Below are 17,545 nucleotides of genomic sequence, written 5' to 3'. Positions count from 1 at the left end.
GTTTTCTCGCTATAGGGTGTGTGCGCTCGCCAGACAGACAGAGAGAAACATAGAGACAGAAAGCGAGAAATCACCCCCCAGCAGGGATGGTCACGCTGCAATCCCTTCTCCGTTCTCCTCTCGGGATCTTGGGCACGCACGCACACGCGCCCGGCGTGAGTTTTAAGCCACCAGGTCCGGGACTCGAACCGCAGTCGACTACAGGGAGTCCAGCGACATAGCCATTACGCTAACTGCTGGTCCCAGTTACATATTATTTTAATGCATATTTCTCACTTTGTCTTTTTCCTAATGATTGATTACTTCCTGCTTATTTTATATGTAGTTTAGAGTATGAAAATGATGTTAGATAAAAAGCAAATTCTTATAATTTTTTAGTTGAAAATGGCTCAGTAAGGCAGCAGAGAGAACTTGCAACATCAACAACACATCTGGCTCAGGAACTGCTAATTAACGTACAGTGCAGTGGGGGTTCAAGAAGTTTTGCAAAGAAGACAAGAGCCTTGAAAAAGAGGAGCGTGGGGACCAGCAGGTGGCATGATGGTTAAGGTGCTGGACACTCCCACATGGCCGACCATGGTTCGAGTCCCAGACCTGGCGGCTCCCTTTCTCCCTTTCCCCCTCTCTCTCTCGCTCTGTGTCTCTCTCTGGTCAAATTAAAATAAATGAATGAATAAATAAAAAATTAAATAAATAATAATTAAAAAAAAAAAAAGAAAGAAAATGAGCGTAGTGGCCAGCCATTGGAAGCTGACAACAACCAATCAAAAGCCATCATCAAAGTTGGCCCTCTTACAACTACACAAGAAATTTCTCAAGAACTCAACATGGACCATTCCATGGTTGATCGGCATTTGAAACAAGTTGGGAAGGTGAAAAAGTTCAAGAAGTGGATGAACGGACCAAAAATTTTACAAAATCATTTTAAAGTGCCGGCTTCCCTTATTCCACACAACAAAGCGTTTCTCAGTCAATCTACAATGAAAAGTGATTCTGCATGATGTCAGCTCAGTGGCTGGACTAAGGAAGTTCCAATGCACTCCCAAAACCAAACTTGCACCAAAAGAGAGGTCATGGGCACTGTTTGGTGGGGTGTGACACACTATAGCTTTTTGAATCCCAGTGCAACCATTACATCTGAGAAGTATCCTCAGCAAATCAATGACCAGTGCCAGCACTGGTCAACAGAAAGGGTCCACCCAGTTGTTCTCCGTAACGCGAGACCATACGTCGTACAACCGACACTTCAAAAGTTCAACGAATTGGGCTACGGAGTTTGTGTTTTGTTTTATTGTTTATTTTTTGGAGAGGTTTTTTTTTTTTGCTATAGGGCACGTGCACTCACCAAAAAGACAGTGAGAGACAAAGAGACAGAAAGCTAGAAATCACCCCCCAGGGGGTATGACCACGCCGCAATCCCTTCTCATCCATTCTCCCCTTGGGATCTTGGGCAAGAGTTTGTTGAACCTCAAAGCATGGATTTTTATGCTACAGGAACAAAAAAACTTACTTTGCATCAGCAAAAATATGTTGACGGTAAGGCTTCCTATACTCTTTAAAAGAATTACTTTATTATTTTTTTGAAGAATTATTTAACTTTACTCATTATTTTTTAAATTTTTCTATAAGGCATGTGCATTCACCAGAGAGAGAGAAGTAGAAAGCAAGCCACCAAGTCCAGGACTTGAACCAGAATCAGTCATGTGAGAGTCTAACACCTCAACAACCATGCCACCTGCCCACCCCATGTTTACTATGGTTTTAATTTGGCCAGTGAGAGAGAGAGAAAGAAAGTGAGAAAGCAAGCCACCAGCTTTGGAACTCAAACCACTGTTGGCCATGTGCCTTAAACACCACACCACCTGCCGGCCCCCAGTGGTTCCTATTTTTATTAATAAAGATGTGTTCGAGCCTAATTATAATGACTGAAAATCACAGTCCAAACTGCAATTGCTTTTACACCTATTCAATAAATGCATTTTGACTTGTGACATTTTTTAAATTTTTTAAAATAATTATTTATTTTATTTTATTTATTCATTCATTTTGTGTTTTTAATTTGACCAGAGAGAGACAGAGGGTGAGAGTGACAGAGAGAGGAAGTGAGAAAGCAAGCCACCAGATTTAGGACTTGAACCCTAGTTGGCCATGTGGGAGTGTCCAGCACCTTAACCACCACGCCACCTGCTGGTCCCGACTTGGGACATTTTTAATGTACAATATGTTTATAGGGATATAACTCAATAGTAAATTCAAGAGCATTTGAATAAAGGACATCATCTAGGGGCCAGCAGGTGGTGTGGCAGTTAAGGCGCCAAACACTCCCACATAGCCAACCATGGTTCAATTCCCGGACCTGGTGGCTCGGTGTTTCACTTTCTCGCGTTCTCTCTCTTTTTGGTCAAATTAAAATAAATGAATGAATAAATAATTCTTAAAAAATGCTATTAAATAAATAAAATAAGAGACATCATCTACGGAAGTAGAAGCTAGAGTCCATTTCAGAGTGACTGTTACAACCCCAAATTAGTGGGATATTAAAACAAGCCAAAACAAAGATTTCGGCTTTCACTATGAATGAGAGACCTCTGTCTCCCTTCACTTACTTACCCTTCACTCACCAGGTCATTTTATTAAGGACCTACTACACACCAAGCTCTGGAGGAACAAAATGATGAGACATGGACCCTCCTGCGCTTCCGAATGGCCCAGTCACAGGATCCCACGCAGCACAGAGGACACGACGACCTCACACCTACCGTTGCCAACCTGTGGGGCAATGGCTTCAGCCTCCGGCCATGGTGTATTCTTGAAGAATCTTTCAGTCAGCTTGGTCCAGCTGAAAAGCAAGCACAGAAATTCTAGAAAGCCAGAACATGAAGGACCTGAGAGAACCAGCCCTCACTTTTTCCAGACTACAGATGAGGACCCAGGCTCAGAGATGAGAGGATGCCGTGAAAACAGCGGGCCAGAGTTTTTAAGTCTCCAACTGTCCTCAACCCAACTCTGAACTCAGACACCCTTTCCGACTACGAGTATAGCACAGCACTCCTGATACCAGTCAGGCACCCACCAAGCTTTTCAGGATCCTTTCCTGCCTCTGTATCAAGAAATGGAGCCACAGCTAACTGCGTGCTGTTCCCACATGAGGCACCCCCACCCCTCAGCACCTACTGTTTCTACCTCCTGGAGCGCTGCTGCCCCTCTTCAAACACTGAAGCAAATCAGTCTGCCTGTCTTAGTCTGATGCCCTAACAGACACAGAGCATGCAGCTTAACACTGCTGCTTCACAAACCTACAAGGGGTTTCTGTTCACTTCCCGGCTCCTTCCCTTAGCAACTTCTCCCTCCCCCAGCTGTCCTCAAGTGCCACTCTCTTCCTCTTCTGCAGCTCTTTCAATTTTGCACATAAACATGCTCAAGTCCTTCTTTGAAACATAAAACAGCATTGGCTCAAGAAGCCAGATCCTACATGAGGACCACAGTTCAAATCCCTGGCCCAGTCGGCCTGAAACGTGCCCGGCATGCATGCACGTGCCCGAGATCTGACGGCTGAGACCAGAGGAAGGGATCGCTGGGTAACCAGATGGCGCGGCAGTGGCTCCTTTCATACACATGCACGCGCTTTATTATGGATAAAGGAAAAAGGAAGCTTCCTCAAAAAAGACAGGAACGCGTGCACGGAGCCAGCAGGTGGCATGGTGGTTAAGGGCGCTGGATTCCCACATGGCCGACCTCAGTTCAAGTCCTGGATATGGCGGCTTGCTTCCTAGCTTTCCCTTTCTTTCTCTCTGTCTGTCTGGTCAAATTAAACACACACACTCCCCCCACAGAAAGCTTCTCAGTGGTCCAACAAGTCCTCTCTACTTACCAACTCCCCTTTCCCACCCCACCGCCATCAACTGCCACCTCTGCCTCTCCACTGAAGCTGAGGTTACCAAGGACCCTCTAAACTGCCCATTCAACAGGCTCCTTTCTCACCTCAACACCTAACCTTTTAAGAATTATTTTATTTCATTTATCATCATTATTATTTGTTTAATTTGACCAGAGAAAGACAGAGAGAAAAAGGGAAAGTGAAAAAGGAAGCCTCCAAGACAGGAACGCGTGCACGGAGCCAGCAGGTGGCATGGTGGTTAAGGGCGCTGGATTCCCACATGGCCGACCTCAGTTCAAGTCCTGGATATGGCGGCTTGCTTCCTAGCTTTCCCTTTCTTTCTCTCTGTCTGTCTGGTCAAATTAAACACACACACTCCCCCCACAGAAAGCTTCTCAGTGGTCCAACAAGTCCTCTCTACTTACCAACTCCCCTTTCCCACCCCACCGCCATCAACTGCCACCTCTGCCTCTCCACTGAAGCTGAGGTTACCAAGGACCCTCTAAACTGCCCATTCAACAGGCTCCTTTCTCACCTCAACACCTAACCTTTTAAGAATTATTTTATTTCATTTATCATCATTATTATTTGTTTAATTTGACCAGAGAAAGACAGAGAGAAAAAGGGAAAGTGAAAAAGGAAGCCTCCAGGTCTAGGACTCAAACTGCGGTCGGCCATATGGGAGTCGACCTTGACCACCACGCCACCCGCCAGCCCAACCACATTTGTCGCCCATCTCTTCCTTCAGTTTCCTTTGGTTCTTGTGACACTTCTGATACTACCTACTAGTTTTTGGCTGTTACTGGTTCTGCGTTCACTGTCTGCCCGCTCACCACTAAAGTAACGCAGGCATCGGCCATTCTTACCACCACACCAACCTACAGAGATCGGCCACGCTTTGGAACGAGGACATGAACCTATGCCTCCAATTGTAAGTTTTTGAAATCTAAATACAAACCAAGTATTTCAATTCATGCCCACAAATCGAGATGCACAGTAAACGTAAAATACACTAGATGCAGAAGACAGTACAAAGAAAAAAAATTAAAATATATCATTAGTTTAAAAATACTGATTATATAGAGAAATGGTATTTGAGATCAATTTCACTTATTTTCACGTGGTTAACCATTACATGTTTGCTGAACAGAGCTGGCGTGTACACAACTATCAAGACAGACCTGGGGAATAATGGAAACACAGGCCAGAGATGAAGTCTTAGTTACCAACCAACAGACCTTTGGTTATCTGCTCTCTCTGTCTTCTAGACTCATTTAAATTTGATCTCCTTGGTGAAAGTTTTCTAGACTAGCACGCTCTGTCTCCTCTGTACTGCTCATTACACAAAGACAATACTCTGTGTAAAAGGAAACCACAAGAGACCACTGCAGGCCCAGCTGCGCCAGCACAGGCAGCAGGGGGGCCGCTCCAGGATGATGGACACAGTGTGGGAAAGCACTGGGCTCCTGTTCTAGGTCTGCTTCAATACACCGGGCATGCCCAAGCCCACAATTCTGGCTGACTACAGGGCTGACTGCAGGGAGAACTGAAACATGAGGACCCTTTCAAGGGTGTCAGTGTGTGTCACTCTGATAACAGAAATAGACAAATTTAAAAAGACAAGAAAGAAGCAAGCACTCCAGAGCTTGGCTCACACCGATATATGCTAAGAAACTATACAGTAGTTTAGAAATGAGCTCTGGTGTCGGACTACACAGGTTCAAAATTTACCAAATACACATACCCAGCTACATGAATTATCCTTTCTGTGCCATTACTTCATGTAAATGAGGAAAACCGTACCTATCTCATGGGATTAGTATAATGGGAAAATATAGATAAAGCACCTTGAATGTTGCCTGATATATACTGGTAATGTGTGCTAAATGCTACTATAATTTTTATTTTTTAATTATAATTCTCAGGACCAGCAGTTGGTGTAATGGCTATGTCACTGGACTCTCAAGTAGCTGACCGCAGTTCAAGTCCCAGACCTGGTGGCTTAAACTCACACCAGGCACGTGTGCATGCATGCCCAGGATCCTGAGAGGAGAATGGAGAAGGGATTGTGGCGTGGCCATCCCTCCTGGGGAGTGATTTCTCACTTTTAGTCTCTCTTGTCTCTGTCAAGCACACCCGCCCTATAGCAAAAAACCTTTAAAAAATTATTTACTTCTCTTTTAATTTGCCAGAGGGCCTATGCGCCTATGCGCTCATCAGAAGAGGAGAGGAAGAATGAACCCTCCACTTGGGGTGTGGCCATGTCCCCACCCCTGCCTCCTTTACCTCTCCATCCCAACAGGCCCTTGGGCACATATGTCCAGTGTTTCCCATGCTGCTGGGTCCAGGACTCAAATCATATGATCCCCTATGAGGCACCCGGCTTCCCCAAGTACCAAGTCATGGGGCTGGCCCACTATTATAATTATTAATAGCAGTAACATTTTAAGTCTTACCCAAATTTAGGGGGATAGAGTCCAATAAAATAATATGTCTCTAGCCCAAAGAATCAGACCATTGGGTATTTTTTTTCCTTTTTAATTGTCAGAGAGAGAAAGAAAGCACCACCCCCAGCAGAGAAGGAGCACACTGGAATCCTTTCTCCTCCATCCTACAATGCTTTCTGGCATACACACACACGAACGCCTGGTGTTTTTTAAGCTGCCAAGCCAGCTTAAAAACCACAGTCAGGCATGTGAGATCTGGTTCCCTCTGCACAGCACCCCAGGGTCACCCCCACCTTGGGCAGTTGGTACAGAACAATGGTGTATTGTCACTCCTTTGGCGGGGGCTGCATCACTAGGCCAGGCCCATCCAGAAAGAGGTCACTTCATCCAATGGTCCATACCTGTTCTCATAGATGTCCTGGATCTCATACACCTTCTGGTCAATGACATCGCTGGAGACACGACTGGCCTGTAGCTCATACACCTTCTGGTCAATCAAATCTGAGACGGTTTTATGGAAGTATTGGATGAAGTTTTTGATCACTTCGGGGATCACCTGATAGGTCTGCTGTTCATACTGACGTTCATAAGCCAGGTCCTGCTTTGGATCTCCTAGAAGTCAGACACCACAAATACTTCAGAGTGCTTCCAAATGCACATGTGACGGACAGAAGGACAAGCGAGGCCTACCTCAACTATCAACATCACTATAATGCCCTTCTACAACACTCCGGCGTCACCCTTCGCAAGCCATCGCCAATGCCACTGCACTATTTCTTCAGAGCATTTACTACTGGGCCGGCTCCACAGCAGTGAGTAAGCACTGTGCATTTTGAGCCAGATCCCACAAGGCTGATTATGGTTCAAGGCCCTCTGTTTGCAGGACACGCCAGGCACACATGCCCAAAATCCTGACAAGAAGAAATGAAGGAAAAGGGACTGTAGCATGACCAGGCCTAACTAGGGCTGCTTTCTCCGTCTCTCTATCTGAGAGTATCTCTGCCAATAAAACTATTTTTCTAAAAAAAGAACATTTACTAGGACTTAAAATTCGTTTATTTGGGGAGTCTGGCAGGTCGCATGGTGGTTAGGGCCACTGGACTCCCACATGGCCTACTGCGGTTCAAGTCCCAGATCTGGCAGCTTGGTTTCTCACTTTCCGTTTCTCTCTCTCTCTCTGGTCAAGTTAAAAAAAAAATAAATAAGAACAAATTGAATTAAGTCAATAAATTATTTTTTTTTTAAAGTTATTTATTTACAAATTGAATTAAGTCAATAAATTATTTTTTAAAAAAAGTTATTTATTTGGGCCAGCTGATGGCATGGTGGTTGAAGTGCTGGACTCCCACATGGCTGATTGTAGTTCAAGTCCCAAACCTACTAACTTGCTTTCTACCTTCTCTCTGTCTCTCTCTGGTGAGAACGTGCACCCTATAGCAAGATTTAAAATAATAATAATAATAATAATGAAGTTCAATAAACAATTTTAAAACCCTATTTATTTACTTATTTGTGCCACCTTCCCCCCGCCAAATCCAAAGCCTATGAAGTGAAGAACCTTGTCTGTCTTGTACCCAGGTGTACCCTAAGGGCCCAGGACAGCTAGTTATGTGTGCTCAGGGAAAGTGGGTTGACTGTGGAAGGGAAAGTGGTAACAGACATTTAATATCTTTTGAATTAATAAATAACTGCTACTTTATAACTACAAGACTTTGGGCAAGTTACTAAACCTCCCTGTGCTTAGTTTTATCATCAGTAAGATAAAAGCAATGTTAATGTAAAAAAAAAAAGAAAGAAAAAAAGCAATGTTATGTAATCACATTATAAAACTGTTACAAAGATGAAATGAAAATATTTCACAAAAAATATCCAGAAGGATGCATGGAACTAAGTACTAAGTCAAGCCAAGCCACTAAGACAATTCCAGAAGCCAAAAATACCTCCCAAAAAATATTTCATTTGGGGCTAAACAGAGCAGAGGTAAAGCGTGACGCTCTAAGAGGCCGACCCACAGGGGAAGGTTCTGGGTCCTCCCTGGAGTCAGCCAGTACATGAACACCCTGGGACGCATGTCCCCATGATCCAGGGTTGGCTTAAGCAGGGAGTGGATTGCAGCATCAGGACTCTGCTGGCAATGTTGTCTTTCTTGCTCAGATAATAAATAAATAATTTCTTTTTTTTGAGAGGTTTATGCTATAGGGCACCTGCGCTCGCCAGAGAGAGAGAGACATAGAGACAGAAAGCGAGAAATCACCCCCCAGGGGGGATGGCCACGCCGCAATCCCTTCTCCTCCATTCTCCTCTCAGGATCTTGGGCACACACGCACACGCGCCCGGTGTGAGTTTTAAGCCACAGGGTCCAGGATGCGAACCGCGGGCAACTACATGGGAATTCAGTGACATAGCCATTACGCTAACTGCTGGTCCCATAAATAAATAATTTTTTTTGACAAAAAGACTTTCTTTTTCAGGTAGTAAGTTACAAAAAAACCACCACCAAGCCAGTAATCTTCTCTCCTAAGACTACTGTGGATAGTGAAAAGGCCTGATTTATGAGGACTCTAAATAACTCCTCCCACTGAGAGCTAATGACTGACTCCAAGCTTGGACCATCCTGTTCATAAAAGGCAGGTTCTGATACATTAAAAAGGGGCCAAACCCTAAGAGCATCCAGCTAGCCCGACAAACCGAGTCTCACCTGTGTGCATGTCATAGTCGCCTGGGTAAGCATAGGGATCATAGGCAGCCTAGAAAGAAAGACACGGACGGTCACCAAGTCGTGAATCCAAATGCCCACGAGCCAAGCAGAGGGCTAAGGACACGCAGATGAGAAAACTCACTCCCTGCCTTTTGAACAACGCACAAAGGGAAAAATAGGGTGAAAAGGGAGAATAAACAGACAATGACACTACAACATTACGGATGCAGGACGGTAGGGCAGGGCCCAGGGGCTGGATCTGCGACGTCAGACAAGACTGAGGAGCCAGAAAGAGTTGTTACAGACCCTAAAACCGGCCTCCGACCCTGACAGTGGGAAAGAGGAGGGCGGGACCGCACACGCGAAGCGGACGTGCACACACTGCTGATGAGAAGCCGGGCGCTGCGGCCAGGGCGGCCAGGGCGGCCAGAGGGCCAGCCCGGAGCTGGTGCGGAGCTCGCGGGAAGGCCCAGACACCCGCGTTCCGGGAGCCCAGCGGCCACAGAGCCCTGCCCCTGCGGCCGAGCCCACCACGCGCTCAGAGCACATTACCTCGGACTCGTAATCATCAGCCGGGTAAGACATGGCAGCGGCGCGGCGACACGAGCCCGCCGGAGAGAGCAAAAACAGCGCCTGCGCCTGCGAGGCAAGGCCGGAAGTGCGGTCTCTCCTTGGCCCGCCGGGAAACCGGAAGCCTTTCCGGACCTGCTGGCAATCTGAGAAAGCCATGTTAGGAAGGACCAGGAGGCCAAGTCACCTAAAATATCCTCTTCAGCTAGAGGCTTCTCAAGGAATGTGACTACATAGTGGTGGTAGTGGTTTAAATTAATAAGCAAGCACGTGAACTGTTTGGTATAAAGGTTGGGTAAAGCCAGAGGAGCCATACAGAATGCCACACAAAAGATGGCGGACAGTTCCCTAGGGCCGGCTTCTCGCGAGAAGGGAAATTCCGCGAGAAATGGCTTGGCTTTCCCTTTAGGTGTAGCGATATTCCTGTGCCGAGAGATGCCTTCGAACCTTCTGGTCTCAGAAGGCTAAAGTTACTGGGTGCGAAAGTTGAGGCTAGGAGTCACACAGAGGGGGCATCGAGAAGAGCCGAGCGAACACCAAGGCTGGAGCAGAGATGAGGCCAGCCGCGGGGCGAGGCCTGGCCCCGGGCAGCCTCGCAGAGCTCCAGCGGAGGAACCTGTTTGGACTCGGGCCTTGGGGGCGGAGGGTTCTAGTCTTGAAGCCCTCGAAATGGGGTTGGTTATAAAACAAACCAGCAGGGGTCCAGCAGGTGGCGTGTCCAGTCCAAGGCGCTGGACTGCCCCCTGATAGCGGTCCCTCTTGATAGTAGAGCTCTCCACTCCACAACTTGAAAATCACCCAGGCACGTGTGTGCCCCCAAAATCCAGAGAGGAGAATGGAGAAGGATCGCGCGTGGCCATCCCCCTTGGGGGTTGATGAAGGTGATTTCTCACTTTCACTCTGTCTCCAAAAAGTACATACGCTATGGCAAAAAACTAAAAAATAAACTAAAACTAATGAAAGTCAGTATATGGGTCATAAGGCCGTTTTATTTAGTTATTTTTAGAAAGTTTTTTTTTGTTATATGACACATATGCTCGCCAGAGAGAAAGCGAGAAATCACCCCCCTCCCTCTGGGGGAATGACCACACCGCAATCTCATTCTCCCGGACTTAGGATGCACGCGCACCCAGAGAGAGTTTTAAGCTGCCGGGCCCAGGACTAGATCGGAGTCGAGCAACGAGTATTTAAGCTGCCGGCCCCAGGACTAGATCGGAGTCGAGCAACGAGTATCCATTACACCATCTGCTGGTCCCAAGGCCATTTTAGATCTGCAGTCTTATTTCAGTCTTGTGACCATACACAAATCTGGTAGAAACTTCCTTTAGCCCCTACTCTGACTTGTCTCCACGTTCCCTTGCACATAGCCCTTCTTTCTTTTCCCATGGAGGCATCCTCCCCTCCAGGTTTTCCCGCTCACTGTTTCCTGAATCTAGACATTCCCCAAATATCTCCATGGCTAGCGCCATCAATCTCAAAAGTGTTTGCTGTGATGCCATGGACTCGGGACATCCTGTTTAGGATTGCACACTCCACCCCAACTCCCTGTGCATCACTTGCGTTGTGTTTCTCACTTCCTCTATCACCAGAGGTGATACTGTCATGGAACTAATGGACCTTAAAACTTCAAGACCCCTTGATTCCCTGGGACATTTCTTTGGCTCAGGGAGGGCCCCCAGCAATTTGCCCACATTGTCACATTTTCTGTGAAATTTGAAAAAAATATATACATACACACACACACACACATACATACATATATAGTATATTGCTATAGGGCATGTGTGCTTGCTGGGGGAGGGGAGAGAACTCATCCCCGGAGATACAGCCACATGGCAATCCCTTCTCCATTCTCCTCTCCCAATTTTGGGCATGCACACAAACGTGCCTGGAGTGTTTTTCTCAAACTTCTAGGTCTGGGACTCAAACGGTGCAGCTGGCCATGTGAGATCCACCTGCCTTAACCACTATGCCACCTAGCTAGCCCCTCAAGTAATATATTTTTAAAATTTTTTGCTAGAGGACATGTGTGCTTGCAAGAGAGAAATAGAAAGGGAGAAAGCGTCTTCCATGATGGGTGGTAACACAGCAATCCCTTTTCTATTTTTCCCTTTGGGATTTTGGGGATGCAAGCACACAGCATCCAGGTCTGCCATGTGGGATCCAGCCATGGGGATTTAACTATTATTTTCCAGGCCACAACTAGCAGGCCTGGAAAATAATAGTTACATTTTATTTAATTAAAATTAGGACCAGCAGGAAGCCTGGTGGTTAAAGGTGCTGGATTCCCACATGGCTGACCATGGTTTGAGTCCTGGACCTGGTGGCTTCTCTTTCTCTCTCTCTTTGTCTCTCTGGTCAAATTAAAAAATAATAACAAATTGAATTAAATAAATAAATATTTTTAAAAATTAATAGTTTAAAATTAAATAATAATTTAATTTCTTTTTAAATTTTTTTAAAAAGTTTTTTTATATTATTTATTATCATTATCCTTCAGGTTTGACCAGAGAGAGACAGACAGGAAGGGAGAGTGGGGGTGGGCCCAGCGGCGGGGCGAGGCCTGGCCCCGGGCAGCCTCGCAGAGCTCCAGCGGAGGAACCTGTTTGGACTCGGGCCTTGGGGGCGGAGGGTTCTAGTCTTGAAGCCCTCGAAATGGGGTTGGTTATAAAACAAACCAGCAGGGGTCCAGCAGGTGGCGTGTCCAGTCCAAGGCGCTGGACTGCCCCCTGATAGCGGTCCCTCTTGATAGTAGAGCTCTCCACTCCACAACTTGAAAATCACCCAGGCACGTGTGTGCCCCCAAAATCCAGAGAGGAGAATGGAGAAGGATCGCGCGTGGCCATCCCCCTTGGGGGTTGATGAAGGTGATTTCTCACTTTCACTCTGTCTCCAAAAAGTACATACGCTATGGCAAAAAACTAAAAAATAAACTAAAACTAATGAAAGTCAGTATATGGGTCATAAGGCCGTTTTATTTAGTTATTTTTAGAAAGTTTTTTTTTGTTATATGACACATATGCTCGCCAGAGAGAAAGCGAGAAATCACCCCCCTCCCTCTGGGGGAATGACCACACCGCAATCTCATTCTCCCGGACTTAGGATGCACACGCACCCAGCGAGAGTTTTAAGCTGCCGGGCCCAGGACTAGATCGGAGTCGAGCAACGAGTATCCATTACACCATCTGCTGGTCCCAAGGCCATTTTAGATCTGCAGTCTTATTTCAGTCTTGTGACCATACACAAATCTGGTAGAAACTTCCTTTAGCCCCTACTCTGACTTGTCTCCACGTTCCCTTGCACATAGCCCTTCTTTCTTTTCCCATGGAGGCATCCTCCCCTCCAGGTTTTCCCGCTCACTGTTTCCTGAATCTAGACATTCCCCAAATATCTCCATGGCTAGCGCCATCAATCTCAAAAGTGTTTGCTGTGATGCCATGGACTCGGGACATCCTGTTTAGGATTGCACACTCCACCCCAACTCCCTGTGCATCACTTGCGTTGTGTTTCTCACTTCCTCTATCACCAGAGGTGATACTGTCATGGAACTAATGGACCTTAAAACTTCAAGACCCCTTGATTCCCTGGGACATTTCTTTGGCTCAGGGAGGGCCCCCAGCAATTTGCCCACATTGTCACATTTTCTGTGAAATTTGAAAAAAATATATACATACACACACACACACACATACATACATATATAGTATATTGCTATAGGGCATGTGTGCTTGCTGGGGGAGGGGAGAGAACTCATCCCCGGAGATACAGCCACATGGCAATCCCTTCTCCATTCTCCTCTCCCAATTTTGGGCATGCACACAAACGTGCCTGGAGTGTTTTTCTCAAACTTCTAGGTCTGGGACTCAAACGGTGCAGCTGGCCATGTGAGATCCACCTGCCTTAACCACTATGCCACCTAGCTAGCCCCTCAAGTAATATATTTTTAAAATTTTTTGCTAGAGGACATGTGTGCTTGCAAGAGAGAAATAGAAAGGGAGAAAGCGTCTTCCATGATGGGTGGTAACACAGCAATCCCTTTTCTATTTTTCCCTTTGGGATTTTGGGGATGCAAGCACACAGCATCCAGGTCTGCCATGTGGGATCCAGCCATGGGGATTTAACTATTATTTTCCAGGCCACAACTAGCAGGCCTGGAAAATAATAGTTACATTTTATTTAATTAAAATTAGGACCAGCAGGAAGCCTGGTGGTTAAAGGTGCTGGATTCCCACATGGCTGACCATGGTTTGAGTCCTGGACCTGGTGGCTTCTCTTTCTCTCTCTCTTTGTCTCTCTGGTCAAATTAAAAAATAATAACAAATTGAATTAAATAAATAAATATTTTTAAAAATTAATAGTTTAAAATTAAATAATAATTTAATTTCTTTTTAAATTTTTTTAAAAAGTTTTTTTATATTATTTATTATCATTATCCTTCAGGTTTGACCAGAGAGAGACAGACAGGAAGGGAGAGTGAGAAAGCAAGCCACCAGATCCAGGACTTGAACTGTGGTCGGCATGTGGGAGTCCAGCACCTCAACCACCTCTCCACCTGCCGGCCCCTAATTTTAATTTCTTAAGACAGCTCTCTCCACTTCAATTTCCCCTTTTTTGTACTTCACCTTGTGTCTGAAGCCATTTGAGATTTCAGCTGGAAATATTTGAGTTTAGTAGGACAAGGAAACTAAGGCTCAGAAAAGTAAAGTTAGTTCGATAGATATGAGCAGGCAGTTGGGTCTAGTCGGTGACGTAGTGGTTAAGACGCTAGACTCCCACATGGCCAACCATGGTTCAAGTCTTGAACCTGGCGGCTTAAAAATCATGCCGGGCACGTATATGTGTGTACCCAAAATCCCAGGAGGAGAGAATGGAGGAGAAGGGATTGTGCCCTGGCCATTCCCACAATGGGTGATTTCTCACTTTCCCCTTCTGTCTCTCACACACACCCTGTGGCAGAAACCTTTTTTTTTTTTTTTAAAGGAAAGAAAAAGAAAAGACATGAGTAGAAGGACACCTGCCATGTCAGTCACAGCCTATAGGGAATAACCAGACCCCATGTGGGAACTCCCTCCCACCTGGTTCCTAGTGTCGAGAAAGTTGCTCTCTTCCCTCCTGCTATCTCAAATATACACATAAAAAAATTCACCACTGGGGGAACAGCAGGTGGCATAATGGTTACATCACTAGACTCCCACGTAGTTGATTGTGGTTCCAGTACTAGACCTAGTGGCTTGAAACTCACACTGGGTACCTATACATGGAGCCCAAGATCCGGAGAGGAGAATGAAGGAGAAGGTATTTCAGCGTGGCCACTCTCCCTGGGGGATGATTTCTTGCTTTCTGTCTCTCTGTCTCTCTGATGAGCACATGCACCCTATAGCAAAAAACTCTGAAAAAATTCACCAGGATGGGAAGCTAGGCCAACATCCTGAGGCTATATAAACTGATAGGACAGATCATCTATGAGTAGAAGGATGGGCTTCAAAGCCTACACTTGTCATGCATGATCGGGTAATTAAATTGTTCACCTAAGAGAGAAATATGGAAGCAGGAAAAAGCCCTGGATGTCAAACAAAGAAGCCAGATACTATGACAGATCTCCCCCTGCTAAATATTTATTAACAACTCTCACAATAAAAATAACACCTGAGTCAGCAGCACCCAACCACGGTTCAAGTCCCCAGGCCCGGAAGCTTCCTTTCTCACTTTCCCTCCCTCCCTCTCTTTCTCTCGTGGGTCCATGTGCCCTATAGCAAACTAAAAAATAATAATAAATAATAAGTGTAGTTGTGGGACCAGCAGTTGGCATAATAAGTGTAGTTGTTATTCTTTGGCATGAAAGGCATGTGGGTATATTTTTTTTTCAATTAAAAATCTTCACTTTAGGGGCCAGCAGGTGGTGTGGTGGTTAAGGGCGCTGGAGACTCCCACATGGCTGACCATGGTTTGAGTCCTGGACCTAGCGGCTTGCCTTTCTCTCTCTCTCTCTCTCTCTCTCTCTCTCTCTCTCTCCCTCCCTCCCTCCCTCTCTCTATCCCTGGGCAGAGTGAAATTAAATAAGTAAAGTTAAATAAAATAATTCTTTAAAAAAGAAATCTTCACTTTACTATTAATTTTGAGAGATTTTTGTTATAGGGTGCATGTACTTGCTGGAGAGACAGAAAGAAAGGTAGAAATCTCCCCCTGGGGGGATGGCCATGCTGCAATCCCTTCTCCTCCATTCCCTTCCCGAGATTTTGGGTACACATCCATACATGCCCAGCATGAGTCTCCACCCTCCAGGTCCAGGACTTGAAACTCAGCTGGCCATGTGGGAGCCCAGCACCACTATGCCACCTGCTGGCCCCTTGGCTTTATTATTAATTTTTTCAGAAGTTTTTGCTATAGGGCGCCTGAGCTTGCTAGAGAAAGACAGAAAGTGAGAAATCCCCCTCCCCGAAATCACACCCCACACATCCTATAGCAAAAACTAGAGGAAAAAAAGTAATACTGGGGACCAGCAGGTGGCATGGTGGTTAAGGCACTGGACATTCCCACATGGCCGACCACAGTTCAAGTCTTGGACCTGGTGGCTTGCTTTTTCATTTTCCCTCTCTCTCTCTCTCTCTCTATGTCTATCTCTGGTCAAATTAAACAAACAATGAATGAATGAATAAATAAATAATTTTTTAAAAAAGTAATACTGTATGGTGATCTGCAAAACAAATACTAGAATATCTACCTTCCAAGGAAGGCTCTGGTGAGGGAGGATGAAACGATGTAATATATATCAAGCACTTGGTAAACGGTACATGCTCAGTAATATTTGCTTCTTCCCTCTATTTCCTTACAGTTAGAAGTAGAGTTGGCATATGCCCTTATAGTACAATAGTAATAAAATGGCAATCTGTGACACTATAAAACCTGAAAGTTTTTGTCTGTCAGAGAAAGAAAACATTTTTAACCGAGTCAAGTGCAAGGGTTTATATATGAGGAAAACTTTTGTCTGGCCACAAGACCTGACCCATGACAGCTAAGCGACCAGCCCCCTTTTTCCCTAGTCTCAGGCCCTCATCTATAAAATAGGCATGGTCCTCCTTGCCTACCTTATAGAAGTTTTTGTATGATGTGGAGTTATGAGGCAGATTAGGGGGGGGAAAAAAAAACAGAGCTCTCGTGAGATGTTTCTCAGCTTGTCATTAACTGCTTGCCAGGCAGCTCCTTGTTTCTAGGTCTAGCTTCTCTACGTGGAGCATGAACATCTCAGGGGCACCGAGTCTGACCTTGTGTCCTGACCTGGTACGGAGAGCCACCTGGCTCAGTGACTGGCTCTCGGACTGATGTGGAATTAAATGCTTTTGTAAATCAGTGATCAATGCAAGGGATGCCAAGAGAAACTTCACTAAAATAAATCCATTGCACTTAGAAGCTATTACTCCACGGTTTGTGGTGATATCACCAGATTTTAAAATAGTCTCCAACTTACATTACACATTTGTGGAAAGTTCATTTTCCCATTGACTGATTTAAGACACGTCTATGTTGGTAAAGTACAGGGAGGCTTCTTCACTTTCCTTTGTCATTGGCTGCAGATCATCTTAATGTGATTGGCTACAGCACCTGCCCATATCCTTCTCGAGTACGAAGGAGAACTTGTCGAGAAAGAAGGAGAAACGGGGGGGGGGAGTGTTTTAAATTCAGCTACTTTATTGGCTCCGGTCGGTACCTACGGCGAGAGCCTTGGGCATTTCAAATTGGTGACTGGTTCTCACGTCCGCCAGTCACGTTGCCGGAAACCCTGTCCAATTCTCTCTCTCTTCCTATGTCCTCCTTCTCCTATTGGCTGTGGCGTATTAGGCTAGGAGGGTCATCATTGGTCCGGGAAGCTCTTGCTGGTGTGCCCGGGCCCGCCCCCCGCCCGGTTGCCGTGGTTGCAGGCCCTGCCCGCCCGCTCACTGCCAGCGAGGCTTAGGG

The 17,545-nt window shown here is 45.8% G+C and overlaps 1 protein-coding gene across 1 annotated transcript in view; it reads right to left on the bottom strand.

Annotated features, from left to right (window-relative positions):
- Window positions 1-9,692, bottom strand: part of EIF3L (eukaryotic translation initiation factor 3 subunit L) — a 40,805-nt gene extending 31,113 nt beyond the window's left edge. Inside the window, exons 1-4 of the mRNA XM_006166239.3 lie at window positions 9,575-9,692; window positions 9,023-9,071; window positions 6,726-6,936; window positions 2,760-2,839 (exon numbers count right to left, since the gene is read on the bottom strand). Coding sequence (XP_006166301.2) covers window positions 2,760-2,839; window positions 6,726-6,936; window positions 9,023-9,071; window positions 9,575-9,607 — 373 coding nt within the window. The 5' untranslated portion in view covers window positions 9,608-9,692. The remainder of the gene's footprint in view (window positions 1-2,759; window positions 2,840-6,725; window positions 6,937-9,022; window positions 9,072-9,574) is intronic.
- Window positions 9,693-17,545: the final 7,853 nt, after the last annotated feature.

Source organism: Tupaia chinensis, unplaced genomic scaffold (genome assembly GCF_000334495.1).
Source record: "Tupaia chinensis unplaced genomic scaffold, TupChi_1.0 Scaffold144197_2, whole genome shotgun sequence".
In the NCBI taxonomy this organism is placed as follows: domain Eukaryota; kingdom Metazoa; phylum Chordata; class Mammalia; order Scandentia; family Tupaiidae; genus Tupaia; species Tupaia belangeri.
Note: the sequence above shows the minus strand (reverse complement) of the source record. Positions and strands in the feature narration are given on the sequence as shown.